The 18398-nt window shown below is 47.8% G+C and overlaps 8 protein-coding genes across 8 annotated transcripts; 4 read left to right on the top strand and 4 right to left on the bottom strand.

The window, feature by feature from the left end:
- Window positions 1–662: 662 nt before the first annotated feature.
- N7483_009764 (uncharacterized protein) lies at window positions 663–1050 on the bottom strand (the record flags this gene model as incomplete). The annotated part of the gene is made up of 2 exons (XM_057093191.1): window positions 663–755; window positions 817–1050. 2 exons carry the CDS (start codon window positions 1048–1050, stop codon window positions 663–665), a joined length of 327 nt encoding a protein of 108 aa, XP_056944365.1.
- A 469-nt stretch (window positions 1051–1519) lies between these two features.
- On the bottom strand, window positions 1520–2383 carry N7483_009763 (uncharacterized protein; the record flags this gene model as incomplete). Its single annotated transcript, XM_057093190.1, has 2 exons — window positions 1520–2233; window positions 2297–2383. The coding sequence occupies 2 exons, from the start codon at window positions 2381–2383 to the stop codon at window positions 1520–1522; spliced, it is 801 nt and encodes a 266-aa protein (XP_056944364.1).
- A 961-nt stretch (window positions 2384–3344) lies between these two features.
- Window positions 3345–4671, top strand: N7483_009762 (ketohexokinase; the record flags this gene model as incomplete). The annotated part of the gene is made up of 6 exons (XM_057093189.1): window positions 3345–3391; window positions 3485–3875; window positions 3951–4109; window positions 4217–4278; window positions 4335–4445; window positions 4500–4671. 6 exons carry the CDS (start codon window positions 3345–3347, stop codon window positions 4669–4671), a joined length of 942 nt encoding a protein of 313 aa, XP_056944363.1.
- A 257-nt stretch (window positions 4672–4928) lies between these two features.
- On the top strand, window positions 4929–6089 carry N7483_009761 (ribosome biogenesis protein BRX1; the record flags this gene model as incomplete). Its single annotated transcript, XM_057093188.1, has 2 exons — window positions 4929–5167; window positions 5246–6089. 2 exons carry the CDS (start codon window positions 4929–4931, stop codon window positions 6087–6089), a joined length of 1083 nt encoding a protein of 360 aa, XP_056944362.1.
- Window positions 6090–6976: 887 nt separating this feature from the next.
- Window positions 6977–7916, bottom strand: N7483_009760 (Rab family GTPase; the record flags this gene model as incomplete). Its single annotated transcript, XM_057093187.1, has 5 exons — window positions 6977–7101; window positions 7170–7250; window positions 7332–7721; window positions 7834–7846; window positions 7896–7916. The coding sequence occupies 5 exons, from the start codon at window positions 7914–7916 to the stop codon at window positions 6977–6979; spliced, it is 630 nt and encodes a 209-aa protein (XP_056944361.1).
- Window positions 7917–8493: 577 nt separating this feature from the next.
- On the top strand, window positions 8494–12450 carry N7483_009759 (uncharacterized protein; the record flags this gene model as incomplete). Its single annotated transcript, XM_057093186.1, has 4 exons — window positions 8494–10344; window positions 10406–11314; window positions 11372–11727; window positions 11790–12450. The coding sequence occupies 4 exons, from the start codon at window positions 8494–8496 to the stop codon at window positions 12448–12450; spliced, it is 3777 nt and encodes a 1258-aa protein (XP_056944360.1).
- Window positions 12451–13117: 667 nt separating this feature from the next.
- N7483_009758 (putative ATP-dependent Clp protease) lies at window positions 13118–15017 on the bottom strand (the record flags this gene model as incomplete). Its single annotated transcript, XM_057093185.1, has 3 exons — window positions 13118–13789; window positions 13848–14515; window positions 14579–15017. The coding sequence occupies 3 exons, from the start codon at window positions 15015–15017 to the stop codon at window positions 13118–13120; spliced, it is 1779 nt and encodes a 592-aa protein (XP_056944359.1).
- A 1680-nt stretch (window positions 15018–16697) lies between these two features.
- On the top strand, window positions 16698–18231 carry N7483_009757 (FAD-dependent oxidoreductase; the record flags this gene model as incomplete). The annotated part of the gene is made up of 3 exons (XM_057093184.1): window positions 16698–17141; window positions 17199–17282; window positions 17350–18231. The coding sequence occupies 3 exons, from the start codon at window positions 16698–16700 to the stop codon at window positions 18229–18231; spliced, it is 1410 nt and encodes a 469-aa protein (XP_056944358.1).
- Between the last annotated feature and the right edge of the window lie 167 nt (window positions 18232–18398).

Below are 18398 nucleotides of genomic sequence, written 5' to 3'. Positions count from 1 at the left end.
GCATTCATCACATTGGATTTAATCTCTCGGTTTGACCTAAACGTAGCGCAAAGACTCGACTGTGGCATTAGCTTACCCCTCAAAGGGGCCTAGCTCAGAGGCATCGTTATCAGCCGGCGGCCATTGACTCTAGAGAAACAAGTTAGCTCATGGAAACTTGAAGCGCCCACAGCATAATCTGCATAATCAAATGAAGTGGAGAGGAGATGGATATACTTTGTCGTGGCCCTTGTAGAAGACCTTTATCTGGAAATCAAATTCTCAATTCTCAATTCTTTTTGTGTTTTTCTGTTTTCTTGGGAGAGAAAAATAAAAAAAGCAAATGCCATATATGCCCTAGTATAACTTGAACGCAGTGCAAAAACTCAATTTTAACCTTGGCTTGACCCCCAAAGGGCTAGCTCAGAGGCATCGTCATCAGCCGGTGGCTATTGACTCTAGAGAATCAAGTTAGCTCAAGGAAACGTGAAGCGCCCATAGCATAAGCCGCATAATCAAATGAAGTGGAGAGGAGAGAGACATACTTTGTAGAAGCAAGGACTTGAACTTGGAAGCGAATTCTCAATCTTTTTTGATGGTTTTTCGGTCTCTCAGGAGAGGAAAAGAAAAACGTAACGAAATAAAGCGGAGAGAAGAGGAACGTACCTTATAAAACCTTTTATCTACAACCCATGTTTGTTGCGGAGGTTAGCCCAGCGGTTACCGGCCGCCTTGGGCGTAACACTGCACAACGACGACAGCTTCTCATAGTCAATCTGGTGAAATGTTAGTACCTAGTTGACTGCAAAGTGAGGACAAAGTGAGAGTATGCGCCACCTTTTTTCTTTCTGGGTCAAATGCCTTGAAGGCATTTTTCAGGTTTCGACGCGAAGGACCGGGAGTTGGACTAGAAGGGCCAGGGGATGGGGAACGAGCGGTCGGACTAGAGGGACCAGGGGATGGACTAGCGCTGCGAGAGCGCGACGGCGATGGCGAGTTGATTGGGGTCTCATCAGCAGTAGCTTCTGCCTGTGCAGAAGTGGAAGGGTTCTCCTCGTCAGAGGCAGACATAGTGAAAGAGTGATATGAATCAAGGCTTGAATTCAAGTTTGTAAAGGTTGGAAGAGGAAGAAAGAAAGAAGATAAGTTTCGTCAAATCGAAGATATTTATACCCTAGCTAACGGAGATTTCCAAAGTAAATCACATGCTCAGTTTCTTCACTGCTGAGCACTATTTAGATCATGGTAGACTTAGAAGTCTTGATTAAGCCATTTTCTCTTCAATCAGAATAGAGTAGCATGTTATCAATGGCCTTACAAGAGGTCACGGCCGGTTTACGAGACTAAGGGAAGTAACATGCTGCCAAATAAGTGTATTACTACTAGTAGAGCTCACACTAACTCCATTAACACCATTAACGCCCGACATCTGTAGGTCCTTTCCCCTCCCCTCCTAACTGATGAATTCATCTTCCCTCGGCCTCTATGATACTAGTACATTCCAGGTATCTATCTTGAAACCCGAGCGTCCAGATGCATATCACTCGAGCTGGTATGGTTCAATTTTGATTGCCGTATTCGTCGTCTCAGAATTCTCTTCAATCTTGACTTCATTTGCAGGTGGTTGGGTCCCAGGCTGAGCTTCAGGTTGAAGCTGAGGCTGAGGTTGAGGAGATGCAGGTGGTTCCCAGCTAAGTACCGGGGCGTTCGGAAAGGCAGACTGTTGAACACCAATCTCGGGCAAGTTGAAATCATGCATACCGAACTGAGGATAGAATCCCGGAGGACTCACTGGTGTCATCGAAGAACTCGAAGAAGAAATGCCGGACATCACAGAATATGGCATTCCAGGCTGCATGAATGGATGCATTTGTAGGTGGAAAGGTGTTCCATTGACTGAGCTTGAATTTGGCTGATGGGACCACGAATACATATCGGGAAGATCGGCAAAATTTTGACTTCCATGGTGCTGCTGATTTCCCTCGCACTTGATGGGGTTGGCATAGGGCATGAAATCCCCAGGTTCCATTTTTATCCCAGGAGCGGACTGGGTTCCTGGCATAATTGCCAACATCTGACCATTTGATTCGCTCATGTCACATTTATCGCCCTTTTTCCCTTTGGCATTCTTCTTCTTGGCCGCTCGTTGGGCTCCAGTGGTTCCTTCCATCTGGTTGCGGAATCGAGAGAATCGCATCCGAGCAGCATGGCCATTTGATATCTGAATGTCCACAGCAACACGGTTCCAGTCAATCTAGTTTAACTGTCAGCTGAGTTGCACCTGCCCTCGTTATTTTCGCATTTTGGAATAACTCACAGTCTTCAGGTCCAGCTGCTTTAGCATGGCATAGAGAAACTTAGGGGTCGGACCATCGGTGTCTAGCACCTTACCTCGTTGAGGCATGATGGAATGCTGAGCTGGTTAGTATCAGTGCTAACAAAAAAGTCTGAACTGATGAGAACTTCCAGAATTGGAGGTTGAAGCTGGATGGAATGGGTGCAGTGAGGAATGCACTCTGGTGCACACTGAGCTCCAGTTAAATATCCATCGACCCTGGCAGGAGATGTACTGATTTCTTTGCAAGAATATCTTCTTAGAGAACCGTGACACATCTCATTAAATGCTGTCTTCAAAGCTGCCTTCAAACTTCCTGCTGAAACTATTCAAATCCGCCAACAAAGGTAACGCGACATTTTTCTTTTTTGTCTCCATATGCAGGCTTTCAGCTTTCTGGGTCTCTTTATAACATAAAAATGGTTTAGGAGTCTGCACATGTGGCATATGGACCAAATTCTAAGCTATTCAAGTTGACTGTTCCTTAGGCAGAGTACTATCATTCACTTAGGGTTTGGTGCGGGCTGCCGGCCCAATCCGCTGTAGCAATCAGAGAAATGCATCTACCACAATCCATAGCAAACACACAAATCAATAGCTTGAACCATTTGCTTTGTTTCAAAGCTCCAGAGAACGCATGTCCAATTTGAAGTAGTAAGGCGTGTAGATTACATCAATTGATCTACAAACCCTCCACGCGTTGCAGCCGATTAAGGACCGAAGTTTCGTTTGTCAATTGTGTATGCTGGAAAAAGCCGGCAATTTGAACAATAAGCAAAATCAGTCTCAATTATGACCAAAACTGAGTTCTATACACATCACCACCTGAATAAGGCATTAATTGGTCTCTATTGAGAGTGTACTCTAGGGCTTGGATGAGCAGTCATGACTAATCTGCCCCGCACCCCAATCACGATTCACGGGCAGGATTCAACGTACATCCTAGTAGCTTGGCTGCTAAACATGACTTGATCGACTGTGACCTGGTGCATTTGGATTTGGCTTATTTTGACATTGCAGAAGCGTTAAGATGTCCCTGGTCGCAATAGGTGCATTTTATGTGGATACCATTCTCAGGTATGATGTTTGCTCCTCCCTGTCGCATGTCTGGATTTATCAATGATGACATAGGACAATAATATCAAAGCCCTAATCCTTGTCCAATTTTAGTACATCCCATTACCCTGGGGAAGACGAGAAGTTACGAGCATCAAATATCCTTCACCGGCGAGGTGGAAATTGCCCAAATAGTCTTGAGGTTTTGCAGCAATTGACACTCGCATCCAAAACGAACCTGGCATTAAACCTAATATCAGTCTTGCCTGCCAAATCATCAGTTGCCTCCCAACACATCGTTTCAGCACTTGAGCCTCGTGTTCAGCTTGGCCACTGCATATTTCGGGAAAAATATCAGGAACCGGCATCATGTTACATTATCAAAAGCCAGTCGACTGGGAGCAGAACAATTGTCAACTATAATGAACTCCCAGATATGAAAACGGAAGAGTTCATTCAGGTTACCGCTAAGCTCGGATCTCAGGCCACTTGGTTCCATTTCGAGGTATGCAATTGACCACGATATCTTTCTCTATATCGGAAGAGATTGTGATATGCTTACATTCGTGGATGCTTCTAGGGTCGTACACCTGAGGTTTTGCTAGGTTGCATTCGGCATCTCCGAAACTATTTTTCCCGTGCTCACATTAGTGTTGAAATTGAAAAGCCAGGTCGAGAAGGCCTTCAGGAATTGGCAGAAGCAGCTGACGTTGTCTTCTATTCGAAGACCTGGGCACAGGTGAGTTTTTTATAGTAAGCATTTTGCATGCACTAGCAAGTTAAGCGACTTTGATGTAGTATGTAAGATTGAAGACACCGGCATCGCTGACTCCAATTTTTCCCCAGGGTATGGGATATACATCTGCAGAGGATTGTCTCCGAAAACAGTCATTGAGGACACGGAATGCGTGGGTCGAAATCTAAATATGTTCAAAGCATACTATCTAACACCTGAACGTGTTAGGTCACTGCTCTGTTGCACTTGGGGCCAGGATGGGGCAGCAGCCTTGGAACTCAGAACAGGGCAATTTGTACATGCTAAAATGGATACCGCGCCGGACTTCCAGGTGATAGAGTGAGTCAATCCAGACAAACATACCACACATTGAAATAAGCTAATTATCACCAGCCCAATCGGAGCGGGAGATACCTTCAATGCGGGGATGTTATACGCTTTGAACTGTAAAGACCAGGAATGGGATCTTTCAACCAAGGTTGGGTTCGCTAACCGGATTGCTGGCATGAAGGTGGCGCAGGAGGGATTCTCCGGTCTGAATCGTGCATTGGAATATTATCATTGAAAATAACCCGCCTCCTGCGAATACATAGCAACATCTGAATCGTTGAAGTACTAAAAGCAGATATTGTAAATTCACCTAACAGAGCGAAGAGGTAACTCGGGTCCTGGGAAGATAGAGCATGTGGGTCGAGACCATGATATCTGCACGTGATCTGGCAGCGGCGCAGGCGGTGTAGAACAAAAATTATTCTGCCTCTAACTTTTCTCCGAAGCTTTCTGCGCTTAATCCTCAATCATACCCCCAAAAATAATATCACAATGGCGGCAGTTTACAAGGCAGTCAACAAGAAGAAGGCCCGGCAATCCGTCGAGGAGGATGCCGACAGCGAGATGGACATGGGCATGGAGGAGCTTCTTAACGATGCCGACGATACCACCGACAGCGAAGAGGATGAGGATGAGGAGGACCGTATCACTGCAGCCAAGAAGATGCTTGCTCAAGGCTTCATGCCCAAGACCCGAGTTCTGATCTTGACATCGCGTGGTGTCACACATCGGTAAGCCAACCTCATACATCTGAAATCGACTCTGAGGAACCATTGAACTGACCGGGTGCAATTTTACCACTATTCTAGCCACCGACACATGATGGCTGATCTCTGCGCACTCCTCCCTCACACTCACAAAGAAACTAAGCTTGATACCAAGAAAAAGACCGCAGGTTACAACCTCATGCTTAATTCCCTTGCCGATCTCCACTCCTGCAACATGATTTTCTTCCTCGAGGCCCGCAAGAACGGCCAGGATCTTTACCTTTGGCTCTCCCGCCCACCTAACGGCCCTACTATCAAGTTCCACCTTAACAACTTGCACACTATGGGTGAACTAGGTGCTGGATTCGCTGGTAACTGCCTGAAGGGCGGGCGAGGAATTGTGGTCTTCGACCGATCATTCGATGAGCAAGGTCCCGACATGGGCGTTGCTGGTACCGAGTACCGTGCGCTTGTTCGTGAGATGCTGCGCGGTGTTTTCTGTGTTCCTAAGCGTGGTGTTAAGGGCATGAAGCCATTTGTTGACCGTATCATTGGTATCTTCGGTGTGGATGGCAAGATTTGGATTCGTGTTTATGAGATCCGTGAATCCGACGGCACCGACAAGAAGGACGATGAGACTGTCAAGCCTTCCCCCAAGGACAAGAATAGTCTGCCTGATGTTTCTTTGGTGGAGATTGGCCCACGCTTTGTTCTCACACCCATTGTTATTCTGGAGGGTAGCTTCGGTGGCCCAGTCATTTACGAGAACAAGGAGTATGTTAGCCCGAACCAGGTCCGTCGCGAGATTCGCATGGGCAAGGCCGGTCGCTATGCTGCACGCCGGGACGTGCAGACAGATCGGGAGGCCAAGCGGACGGGTCTGGGTCTTACCGACAACTCTTCGCAGAAGGTGGATGCTTTGGCCACAAGGAAGCTGTTCGGTTAAGGGTCTGGAGGGGGTTTCGATTGTCGTTTCATCCATCTGACTCGCTCGTGGAGATTTTCTTTTTGACTACATGTATATTTGATGGCGACGATATCATGGTCTGCTATGGCGTCAAGGCAAAGTCTTGTACTGGTTTTATTTTATTGAAAAAGTATCTTGCATGTTTGTTAACCAAATACCTTTTAAAACGATTCACATTATTTGTAAATGGTGGGTAATATTTTTCTATCATATTTTCAATGTCATTGGGCTACGAAGTGGCTCCAGTATAAGACTATTGCCGCCACTTCCATCTCATAGACGCATAAATTATATCTGTTGTGGAGCTGCATGTGGGCCCAGACTCTGAATCGAGGCGATCCAGCCAGACATAGTACTTTACTACATGTCACACAAATCTCGTACATCGATTCAAATGTTACAAGGAAAGCAAAAGACGAAAAAAAAGGTATAAATCAAGTACACTGGTTTTGCAAAAAAAAGGATTCATAGAAGCCCGCGTAGCCACAGTGACGCCCAACCAAGATCATTGCACCGATCCCGGAGCACCAACCAGAAGAATAAAAGATCAGGTCAGAAAGAATAGGTCTGGTGGAAAAGAAATCAATTTCGTAGTAGGGGGGAAAACCACGCAGAGAAACGAACAGCAAAAGAGGAAATGAAAATGAAAATGAAGACAATAAAAGAAAAAGAAAACAAAAAGGTCCGACTATCGGGAGATATGTCCGAGTTACGACCTATCTGCCCCATGTGCTCTCTACCAGATCCTGCCTGTGTATCGCTGTTATGTCACAAATTACAGACTCCATCGCGGATCGAGTATCATTCCGATATCCAGTTGTAGAAGAAGAAGAAGAGTCGTGGCGGTCGGGGGAATCCCGAGTCGTTTAGCAGCAGCCCTGCTTCTGCTCATTTTCCTGCGGAGTGAAATCGATCACCCGGCGGTCTACAGAAGGCCCACCGGTGGACTCGCCGTTGTCAAGGGCCTTGCTGGATACGATACGGTAGATTTCTATCCAGGAATCTAGTTAGTGATGTTATGTAGGGGGGGGGGGGTTTGTGGCGTGTGGTGGGGCGCACCTGTGAGGATGTTCTGGAAGGCGAGCTCGACGTTGCTGGCATCGAGGGCGGAAGTTTCGATGAAAGACAGGTTGTTTTCGCCTAAATAGATGGTCAACATCAACATCATCAATAATAACATATCTCAGCCCCCAGTTAGCTTATGCGGAAGGTGTAACGTACTAGCAAACTGCTTGGCCTCGTCGGTGGGGACGGCACGCAGGTGCCTCAAATCGCTCTTGTTACCAACAAGCATAATTACAATATTGGAGTCAGCATGGTCGCGAAGCTCCTTCAACCACCGGGTAACGTTATCGTAGGTCTGGTGCTTGCTGATATCGTAGACAAGAAGGGCACCAACAGCGCCGCGGTAGTAGGCAGAGGTGATAGCACGGTAGCGCTCCTGACCAGCAGTATCCCAAATCTGTGCCTTGATGGTCTTAGAGTCAACCTGGATTGAGCGAGTCGCAAATTCCACACCGATCGTCGACTTGGAGTCCAGGTTGAACTCGTTGCGGGTGAATCGACTCAACAGGTTGGATTTACCAACACCTGAATCTCCGATCAACACCACTATATTATTTCCGTCAGTTTCATGCTATACTCTTACTTCAACTTGAGTGTCCGTTGGGTTGGGGGGGGGGAGGTTTCGCAGCGGGCAGGCAGCTGCACGAGGCAACGTTACCTTTGAAGAGAAACTAGGACCTAGGTTAGTGACATAGACAAGAACGTATAGATAAGACTCACATCATATTCGTCGTTGGCCATTTTGAAGTGGGTAAAGAAGAGGAGGGGGGAAAAGGGGGTTGAGGGAATACAACAGGAGAGAGAAAAAGCCGGAGTAGTTAAATGACAAGCCGATAGGGAGAAAGATGATTGTCTCCCCAGGTGGAGTGTCTCCTTAATACCCGGGTCACGTGGCGATGTTGTTTTCGCCGCCCACTAAACATGAACTTCAAAGATTTATATCATCATGAATGCTATGAACACTTGGAGAACCGCATTTTTCTGAGAATGTGAAATGCATTTTAAATACCTGAGTGCGTTTTCAATTATATTACCTTGGTTATAGGATATAACATACTTGATGGAGTGTTTTCAACATTCATGAATTGCAATTATACGGCGTACTGGAAATGAACCTAGATCGTCGTTACGCCGAGATTTGGAGCTGAATTTCCCAATGAGCCGCCAGCCACGCGGCTGAGGGACAGGCTACGACTCATAATCGTTTGACACGAACTTATAAACATTCCTTACCAACTTTTTCTTTTTCCTTTTCATACCCTTGACCTCAACACAACCCAATCGCATCATCACCAAGGCCGAACAGGCCTAGACCATCATGATGCGGACAACTTCAACTGCTGAGGATAATGACGAAAACGACGACAATGACATAAGTCGGTCAGAGAAATCGATGTCTATCTCTGACCAGTCAGTCCAAGTCATCGAAGACTCCAATGCCGAGGATGAATCAGGCGAAGAAGATGCCGTTTTTGATGTTGAAACAATCCTTGCCCAGAAAGAAGACACCGAGGGAAATCTGGAATATCTTGTCAAGTGGGATGGATACGATGTTATGAATGCCACTTGGGAGCCAGAGGATTCGTTCAATTCAACTGACACGTTGATGGACTGGGAACGAAAGAAACTCGACATACAATCCGGACAACAACTGCGTTTCAACGTTGAGAAGTGGAAAAAACGCCTCAGGAAGATTCAATCCGACTTCGAATTCGCAGGAAAGGACATGGTGGAGTTCAACTCGGAACTGAACACCAATATTGAAGATTTTCTTATCCCATCGTCTACCCCAAAGAGAGGATTTGCACCATCAATTACCCAACCACGAAGTCGTGTATCAATCACATCTGACGAGTCTTCTGCTCTATTCGTACCCGCAGACAGTAGTAGCTCAGAGGAGTCAGTCGTTCCGCTTCGAACGCGTCGAAGAGAGCCTGAGAGTTCATTCTCTGGTCCCTCTGGTTCCTCTCTGAAGCAGTCAGCTCAAGCTTTAAGTCCATTGCCTCACAATCCCGATAAAGCGCCGCAGAAGAAAGCAGCTCAGGCTCAGGCACATGAACCTCAGTTACCAAAGCCACAAACCTCAGCTACCAAAGCTGTAAGCTCGGCACCAAAGCCTCCTGTTGTCAAACAACCTTTCGTTGGGTTTGGTCAGTCTGCTCACCCTCGATTTACGCGTAAACGAGGGTTCGAGTCACAGTGGGGCCGTGAGCGAGCACCAGACCCGGATCAAATTCAGTTGATGAAGCCGTCGGAATTCTCTAAAAGAGAAAACTATGGACATATGACACTGGATATCAACCGTACAGGCTTAGACGGTTCAGCATTGCAGCCCTCTGAAATGAGACCATCAGCAACCGCGGAAGCATCTGATTCTGTGCAAATGTCAATGGCCCCTCCAGCAAAGCCTTCTTCGGGGGGCGTATCCGAGTCATATGGACCAACAGGCTCGCGACCTGCTGAGCGATCGCAATCTTTCGCACTGCATGCTAGCGGCCAAAATGAACCGTCTAATTCCAATGTCCCTAAGTCCCCTCCAAAGGAACGGCGAACCAGTCTAACAGACCATGATCGAACTTCACGGCCAACAGCCATGAGAAACCGGCCCAGATCACCTGAAGGTGATAGCTATCGGAGAAAGCCTGTTCAGAGTCGCCAGCGCTCACTCTCTCCTTACAGCCGTCGACCAATGGGCCCCATTGATTCCTATCGACCTGGATATTCAGGCCGTAGATCCTCCTCAAGACGGTCGCGATCACCAGAAGGTAATGTATCTCGGATCGGATCACGCTCGCCGCCCCCGCCTATTCATAGGCGCGGTTCAATGCCGGATCCATCTCACAATAGGCATCCAGATGCTTCGGAAAGATCCCGTCCCATCCCTCTATCTGCAGAAGAAGAATGCATTGCACGCATGCCTGTAGGAGTTCCCTCGGATGGTGCGAGTTTCACTAGGACCGGTCTCTTCTTTAACCCCAACGAAGTTCTCGTTCATGTGTACTTTGGCACAAATAAGGAGTACATTGGTCCGGCGAGAATAATTGGCTTGCCACGGGTGGTCAAACATGAGCTTCTTCAGACCGGTTTGAAATCGCCGGACAAACATCAGTTGGAACTTTGGTTCAAAGATCTGCACACAATGGACGAGCTCCAGGTCCTGGCTAAGACTGTGAGGTTACCTCATTTAATATATATTCCAATAAATTGGATATTTACTAATATATCACCAGGTCTCGTACGACGACACGAACTGTAACGCTTGGCTGGAAGGGTTCGAGCAAACCAACCCACGGCTATTTCGAATGACGGAGCAGCTTCGAAGACAAAAAATAGCTGCCGTCTACAACCGGCTTGACTCAGACGTAAATTCGTGGATCGCTTACGCACCTGCTTCGGAGTTCGATGCCTTCCTCACACGACGCACTGGCGCTTGGAGATTCCCTGGGAACGTACCGATATGTCTGGCTGTAAGAGGGACATTACGGCAACCATCGATTTTGCAGGAAGAATTCGGCCCGCCGCGCCGTTATGATGAAAATGTGACGAGCCCGATAACACTTGCTCATACTGAATTTCTTGCCAGCTCTATCACCCATGCATCGAGACAGCCACTTGTTTGTCAGTCGGAACCAACGACTTCGCTTGGTCGGCCATCCCGCCCTGCTTCCGGGCGTTGGGGATCCATGTCCGAGCATACACATGCATCAAGTGCAAATGTTCATCCCTCGGATGGATTGCCGACGATGAATGAGCTTTTCGACGATGTGCGCGCGGAGGCTTCCATGACGGACGTTATGCCAGATAATCACCAGCCAGTTCCAAACTCAACTATGACAGGCCCTGCTCTCAATCCAGCCCAAACTGGCACTCAAATGCCAGTTGCGGAGATGTTTCTCGCGCTCAACACCTTCTTCTCGAAGCTCGACATGACAATTGACCGCCTCGCATCATGTACCGAAAAAATCTTTTATCTACATTTTCCACCTGGAGACGACGATGCTCGCATCGAACATGGTATGATAATGGCCTGGCTTCAGTGTAATAACGTCATCTACTTGTCAAACTGGGACAAAAATGGCCAGGAAGATAAAAATGCATGGCAGAGATTCCGTGAGACTTACAACAAGGGTGTGATCATTGTATGTACACATCCGATTCCCACAATATTGCGAAATAATTTCTAACTTGCTATCTAGTTCCACGAATCATTCCATGCTTTCCATGACTTACGACCTAGGATTCGAGGAGTTCAATGGTCTTTTAACTTCAACTTCTGGCACGTTCGTATCAAGAACCCTCTTGCCTTGTCGAACACCCGATTTTGTAAAGAAAATGCCCATATTCAGCGTCTTTTCCCACATGGCACAGCGTTTCTTTTGACTGATGATGTATTCCGAGACATGAAGCAAGTGGCTATCATCTTGGCCTGGTTCTTCGAAAGACGCAAGTCAACCGGAGGCGCCTCGACCAAGCTTGTATTCCAGCCCGATGTGTTGGGATATCTCAACCGGAAGCTGGATGATCCAGCCCGAAACAAAGATGAAGACCCATAGTAGGTTCCCCATTTTCAATCTAATGATGCTTCTTTTAACTCCTGATACTAACATGATCTAGTGTATGGAGCATCATTTCGTCGATCAAGCAAGTTAACTCTTCTTTCAATCCCGCTTTCCGATACTTCGAACCGAGCAGCATGGAATTCCAGAAACTCGACAACCCTAACAACAACGTCATTTGCCTGCCCGTCCAAGGATACGGTACTCGTTCTGAAAGCGACGACCCACTGATCCCCAAGGGTTTGACGCAGGAAGAACGAAACGCAGATCACCTCGTTGAGGCCTTTGCAGGATGGATGCTTGCTGAGGCAGCTCGTTTCCGCAAGACCGTGGTTATCAGCAACCACACGAACAAGGATCTCATGGCACGATGGCCCGGTTGGGGACATGTGAATGTGTTTGATGTCAATTCCTTTTTGAAGAAATGGCAGGTTAAAGAAGATGTCTTACTCGAAAAAATCAAGACTGGTAGCAAGCCACAGGACGATTCCCCTATGACCCCGGCGGATCATACTGCTATGACCCCGAGAATTCCGCAAACCCCGAAGACACCGCTCGAGTCACAGATCTCACGAGACCCTCGAGTCTCTGCTAGGGATCCTCGGCTCTCTCGAGGCCCCCGGAACCTTGACTCTTCTACTACTCATACTAGTACGGCAGGAGCTGCCAGTGAATGGAAGGCTCCTGGTCAGCATGGATATCCTGGAACGTATCAGTAGTGAGCGGTCTCCTATGACCCCGGCGGATCACACCGCTATGACCCCGAAAATTCCGCAAACCCCAAAGGAACCACTTGAAGTCACGATCTCTCGTGAGAGAGACCCCCGAGTCTCTCGCTGGGGATCCTAGGGCCTCTCGAGGTCCCCGGAACCCTGGCTCTTCTACTACTCATACTAGTACGGCGGGAGCTGCCAGGCTCCTGTCCCGCATGGATAACTTGGAACGTATCAGTAGTGGGCGGTTTCTTTTTCATGTACTTGTACCTTATCTTCACACAATACCCCTTCTGTCACTAATTTACGGATTATGATTCCACTTGATGAGCTCAATGACAAAGGTACCCCTTCGGTTTTTTAAATTTTCTTCCCTTCCAAGCTGGTAGCCAACTTTAATGATACTAGATGCATCTGTAGACTCGGATAGAACGGTGGCGGAGACTCCGCGCTTGCAATACTACAAAATTGCGTGCCAGTGGTGGTATTTCATGAAGCTCAATTGATATGGCTAGGACTGGCGCCTGGACTTGGATATGTACATGGCCAGCATCAAACACAACATAAAAAACAAAGTAAACGATCATGCACATGGGTATGTCATAAGGGCTAGCAACAGAACAAATGCAGCCTACTAGAGAAAGATAAAAAAAACGATCTTGATGAAATGAATCTACCCAACCGCCCGCTTGCGATACTCCTCAAAACTCGAAGCTTGCTGCGAGCCATCGGGAAAGCCATTCTGCTCATCATTTTTCTGACCTTTTTGCTTCTTGTCCATTTTGGACTTCTCCTCCCACTCGCTTTCCTCGGCAGAGATCATAGCGTGGAATTTGGCGCCCTGGCCACGAGGAAGATAAACGGGCTGATCCTCCCGCTTAGCGACGGCTTCTGTAACGAGAACAAATTTCACACTAGATCCTGGGACTTCGAACATTGCGTCACTAAGGATAGTCTCCATCTCTGTGCGCAGGGCACGAGCACCAGTGCCCATCTTGAAAGCATTTGCGGCGATGGTATGAAGCGCAGGTGTGGTAAAACGGAGTTCAATTCCAGAGAGTGAGAAGAGAGCGGTGTACTGAGCCAGTAATGAATTGCGGGGCTCTGTAAGGATGCGCAGAAGTAAGGGCTGAGTTAGCGTTGATAGGGCGGCGTTAACGGGAATCCGGCCAATTAGCTCTGGAATGAAGCCGTATGTTTGCAGGTCGGCTGGTGTTAGGAGGTCCAGTGCGTTGAAATATGTTGCTTCGCCGCCTGAGGTGGTGGGAGATGCAGATGTGAAGAATGGAAGATGTTTCTTGTAGAGAGCTTCTTCCTCGGAGCCTGGGAGGATAAGAAGGGGCTCCTCGTTGGAGGAATCAGAAGGTCCTGACCCATCGTGTGAGCGAACAGGTTGCCCGAACCCCATTGAGCCGCGAGAAATTTCGGTCCATGACCAGTTTATTTAGTCCAACAAATGCGCCCGAGAATATAAAAAGGATGTTGTCTGTGCGCACATTGTAGACTTCGCCCTTGGCCGAGGGGTTCAAGTTTCCATTGTGCGGCTGGAAGGGAGTGTTTCCCAGAGGACTGTTGGATGGATATGTATTGGGAGGGCTGGTCGAGCGAGGGTTCTTTTCTGGTTTGGCCTGTACTTGAATCGTAGTGCCCTCGATGATCTTAAGCAGTGCTTGTTGAACTCCTTCTCCACCAACATCCTTTCCATGGCTGACTTTAGCTGCCGCGATCTTATCGATCTCGTCGAGTACAATGATTCCACGCTCTGCCTGCTCAACATCATAGTTGGCAGCGGCAAGAAGCCGGTGAACACATGTCTCAGCATCCTCTCCAATGTATCCCGCTTGCGTAAATGGGGTGCAGTCCGAAATACTAAATGGCACTGACAAAACCCGAGCTAGTGTTTTTGCCATCAGTGTCTTGCCGACGCCAGACGGCCCGAGGAGAAGGATATTGGACTTTTCCAACTGAAGCGGAGAACTATCAACCAGCTCATTCTGGTCTAGCGGTGTAGCCGGGCGAGATTTGGATGAAGATTGAAGTCCGACTGTTCTTTGCTGGCCTCGAAACTCATCTGAAGTAAATTCAAAGAGTTAGATGAGGTGTACAACTTGCAAATGTCTCTTCAATAGCATACCTTCCAAGGGGTGGCCTTCAAGTGCCTCCTTTCTTTGCCGTTTTGACAACAGCTCTTCAGCTTCCTCCTGCCTTCGTGCTACTTCTTGAACTCGCTGGGAATGGTTATAAACGGCCACACTCAGTACCTTCTTTGCGCGATCTTGCCCCACGACATATTGATCGAGATATTGCTTCAGCACTTTCGGTGTGATTCGCGGAGCACCAAAGGCTGGCGTTGAGGCTAAAGGACCAGTGGTAGGCAGCCCAGTCTCATAGCTTCCGGTGTACGGCTGATTTGTGAAGTCGGACCGGTTGAATTGAGACCATGTTGGAAAGCTAGTTGGCCCACTTGACAGTTGGCGAACGTGGCTGACAGATAACAAGCTTGGCCGACATCGGATAAGTTCGCGATGCGCTAGGGCAAGCGGAAGTCGACGCTGGAGAGGCCGGCACAGCATCTCCCAGGTGCTTAAACGATGGCAGAACTGGGGATTTTGAAACAAATAGAATCTAGCTAGAGTTTAAGTAAGGAAGTCAGTCAGGAGTGTTGGATCAGATAAGTCAATGAAGCTTTCCCCGCAGGTGATCTTATCGGCTTAGTCATCTCGCTTTGCATCGGATGTTCGGGTTCCGAGGTTGGACCTGATACATAGAAGATTAATCCAGTGATAAAGAAATATTCCGAGTTTTAAATATTTAAGCGTGAGACTTCCAAGGTTAAAATGCGTTTCAGTATAATTCATAATCTAATTGGCTCTAATCTTTCATACCTGGGCCTTGAGCTGCGTTAGGCCGCACTAATGCAAGTTGCTATGTTTCACCACTGGTAGCCCAGGCACACCTGTCGATCCTCGCCCGTGGGCTCAAGAAGGACAGACTTGGCAGCATTAGGGTGGCTGGGCTGCCAATACTGATGATTGTTCAAGGTGTTTCCTGCTGACATATAGGCCTCTTTTCCTACTTGGATTGCAGTGGTTTTTCGAGTTTCCTCGCCTAGCAAAGTACCCTACCCCCCTATAGCTCATCCCTACATAGGCCCGTTGCCTATATCCAACTATATAGCAGCTAGCCTTTCCTTCCAGGTAATCATGCAGGTACCTAGGTAACCCCGTAGGTGACAGTGTTGGTAATTACAAGTAAAGAGGGGTATGTCACCACCTGGGCAGTTGCCTGTACAAACTACTGACTGAGTACTCAAGTATGTGAACATGGCTGTGGGTAGTGTCACGGTGTCTTGACCGAGATTCCTGGCCAAGCACTTCCAAGGTTCAATTACTACTATGTATCTGACGTAAACCTGAAGCACCTCCAGATGTCGTGGTTAATGACCCCGGTTTAAGATTAATTGATCGAACTGTTGTTTATGTGATCGGCATGTTTTATTACCTCTTTAGGTCACATTCGCGAGCCTTATGGCGCTATACCTGATTAGGTACCTCGTTTTCGGCTGTGAGCGGGTGATGTCATAACTGGACCAATCAACACGACTCGGAGAGATACTATACTCGGCGTTGCGCATCCCCTATATGGCATTTCGTATCTATGTGTCCACATATTCTGTTGTTTTCAAGGTTAATCTTCGTGTCTGGGCGTCAGTATTCCCAGATTTATGCAAAATGTTAAATTGCACAGCCTCGGAGGCGGCACTGGAGAGGGAAGATGTATTAGTATATATATCCACCAAGTTGGAGCACTTGAGATGGATTCAAGTTTATCGACTCGGAAGACATTCGAATTCGAACTTTCAACTCTTTGTGCATAACAGCCTGAGAATATTTGAACCGTCAATGATCAATCATGAACAAAAATTCCTGCTTTCTTTATTATTGCCTGCACTGGTTGTTGGTGCACCACAGTCCACCCACTGCCGATGCCTCCCAACCCAAAGTTGTTGGCCTTCTCAACAAGAGTGGATGTCTCTGAATGACACATTGAATTACAACTTGGTTGCAGTACGGCCAGTAGCCTCTGTTTGTTCTCCCCAAGAATTAAATTCGGCGGCATGCGAGAACATTAACGAGTCTATGGACAGACTCGGTTTGGCGATCATCTCAACCAGGAGCCGTGCAATGGGAAAATTGGGAGGCTTGGCCAGAGCGTCACCAGACATGTTATATCGAAACTGTTAAAAACACTACATGCGGACAAGGCGTATCTCCTTGTACTCAGCCAAAGTGCAGAATGCCTCAGATATCCAGCATGTTGTTCGTTTTGCCAGTGCACACGATCTGCGACTGGTCATTAAGAACACCGGCCATGATTTTTTGGGACGTTCGACAGCTCCTGAATCACTGCAAATCCTGACGCATTCAATGAAGCAAATCGAACTGCTCGATGATTTCCTTCCAAAGGGTGCACCGAAGAACATGAGTGAAGGTCCAGCAGTTCATCTTGCGGCCGGTGTGCAGCTTCCGGAACTGTATGCTGCGGTGGGATGCCACAACCGTACAGTCATCGCCGGATCATGCCATAGTGTTGGCGCAGCTGGTGGCTATATCCAAGGCGGAGGCCATTCACCTTTTGGGGCCTGGAAGGGTCTTGCCTCGGATAATGCACTTGAGTTTGAAGTGGTGACAGCTGATGTAGGTATGAAAAGAGATGATACACTCAAACAGAATCCATATTGACCAGTTATGTAGGGCGCCCTCGTACTTGCCAACGCATATCAAAATACAGACCTCTTTTGGGCCCTACGAGGTGGTGGCGGAGGGACTTTTGGTGTGGTCACCAGAGCTACCATCCGAACATTTCCGAATGTTCCGGTGGTTGTCTACAATTTGAACATGACAGCTTCAGTGGAAAACCCCCCGGTTTTGGGATGCCTGGACGGAGTGGCACGCAGCTCTTCCCTCACTTAACGATGCAGGAGGCTCGGGTTACTATTTCAGCTTCCCTAATCTGCCTTTGAACACCAACACAAGTGTTTCTACTTTGATCTCCCTTCTCATGTTCCCAGAGAAGACAAACACTACCGAGATTGACCAGTTGTACTTGCCGCTGGTGTCCAAATTGGAAAAGATCCCAGGCATCACAGTCCAGAAAATGGCAATTCCCTTTCCCAGTTTTAACTCGACCGTATTCGACGTTCTTTTGGCAGGCCAGCCATATGACAGCACAGGAAGCACTGCTATGCTGGCCTCGCGACTTTATTCAAAGGATCTTTTGACATCTCAAGATGGACCAGCCCGGCTGACCAATGCCTGGAAGAGTCTTGGGTGGGCCCCCGGTGCAGCGATTACCGGCCATGTGGCTGCGGGTGGCGCCGTTGCAGCCAACGGTGACAAGATTCATAGTGCTGTCAACCCAGCTTGGCGAAAGACTGTGACCCACCTACTCTTCTCTAAGGGTTGGGATGCTACTGCTACGCTCGAAGAGCAGCAAGTCATAATCAAAAATATGACAGAAGTGCAAATCCCTATCTTGCGATCCGTTGAGGGAGAGGACAAGATGGAAGCCTACCTGAACGAGGCCAATGGATACGAGCCAGGATTTCAGAAATCATTTTGGGGTGATCATTATCCTCTTCTGTACAGCATCAAGCAGAAATGGGACCCCGATGGGCTATTTATCACCCGCAAAGGAGTTGGCAGTGAGGATTGGGATGATGCAGGCATATATATGATTGCACAGAGAAACAGGAGCATGCTTGAGTACCAAAAAGTGGGCATTTAGACTCTTTTGCTGTGCTGGTTGACGACAAGCTTGTTGTTGGGGGCATTTGGAATTACGAATTTGAACAGAGAGATGTGAGGTTTTGGTGGTGAAGTTGTTTGTTATTTCATGTATAGTCGTCTTTTTGTGGATGGGTTGTAAATCTAGGAGTTTCTCAATGAAGAGTT

This window comes from Penicillium malachiteum, assembly GCF_028827825.1.
Source record: "Penicillium malachiteum strain IBT 17515 chromosome Unknown utg000004l:1.0-4883003.0:1.0-4884900.0, whole genome shotgun sequence".
In the NCBI taxonomy this organism is placed as follows: Eukaryota; Fungi; Ascomycota; class Eurotiomycetes; order Eurotiales; family Aspergillaceae; genus Penicillium; species Penicillium malachiteum.
Note: the sequence above shows the minus strand (reverse complement) of the source record. Positions and strands in the feature narration are given on the sequence as shown.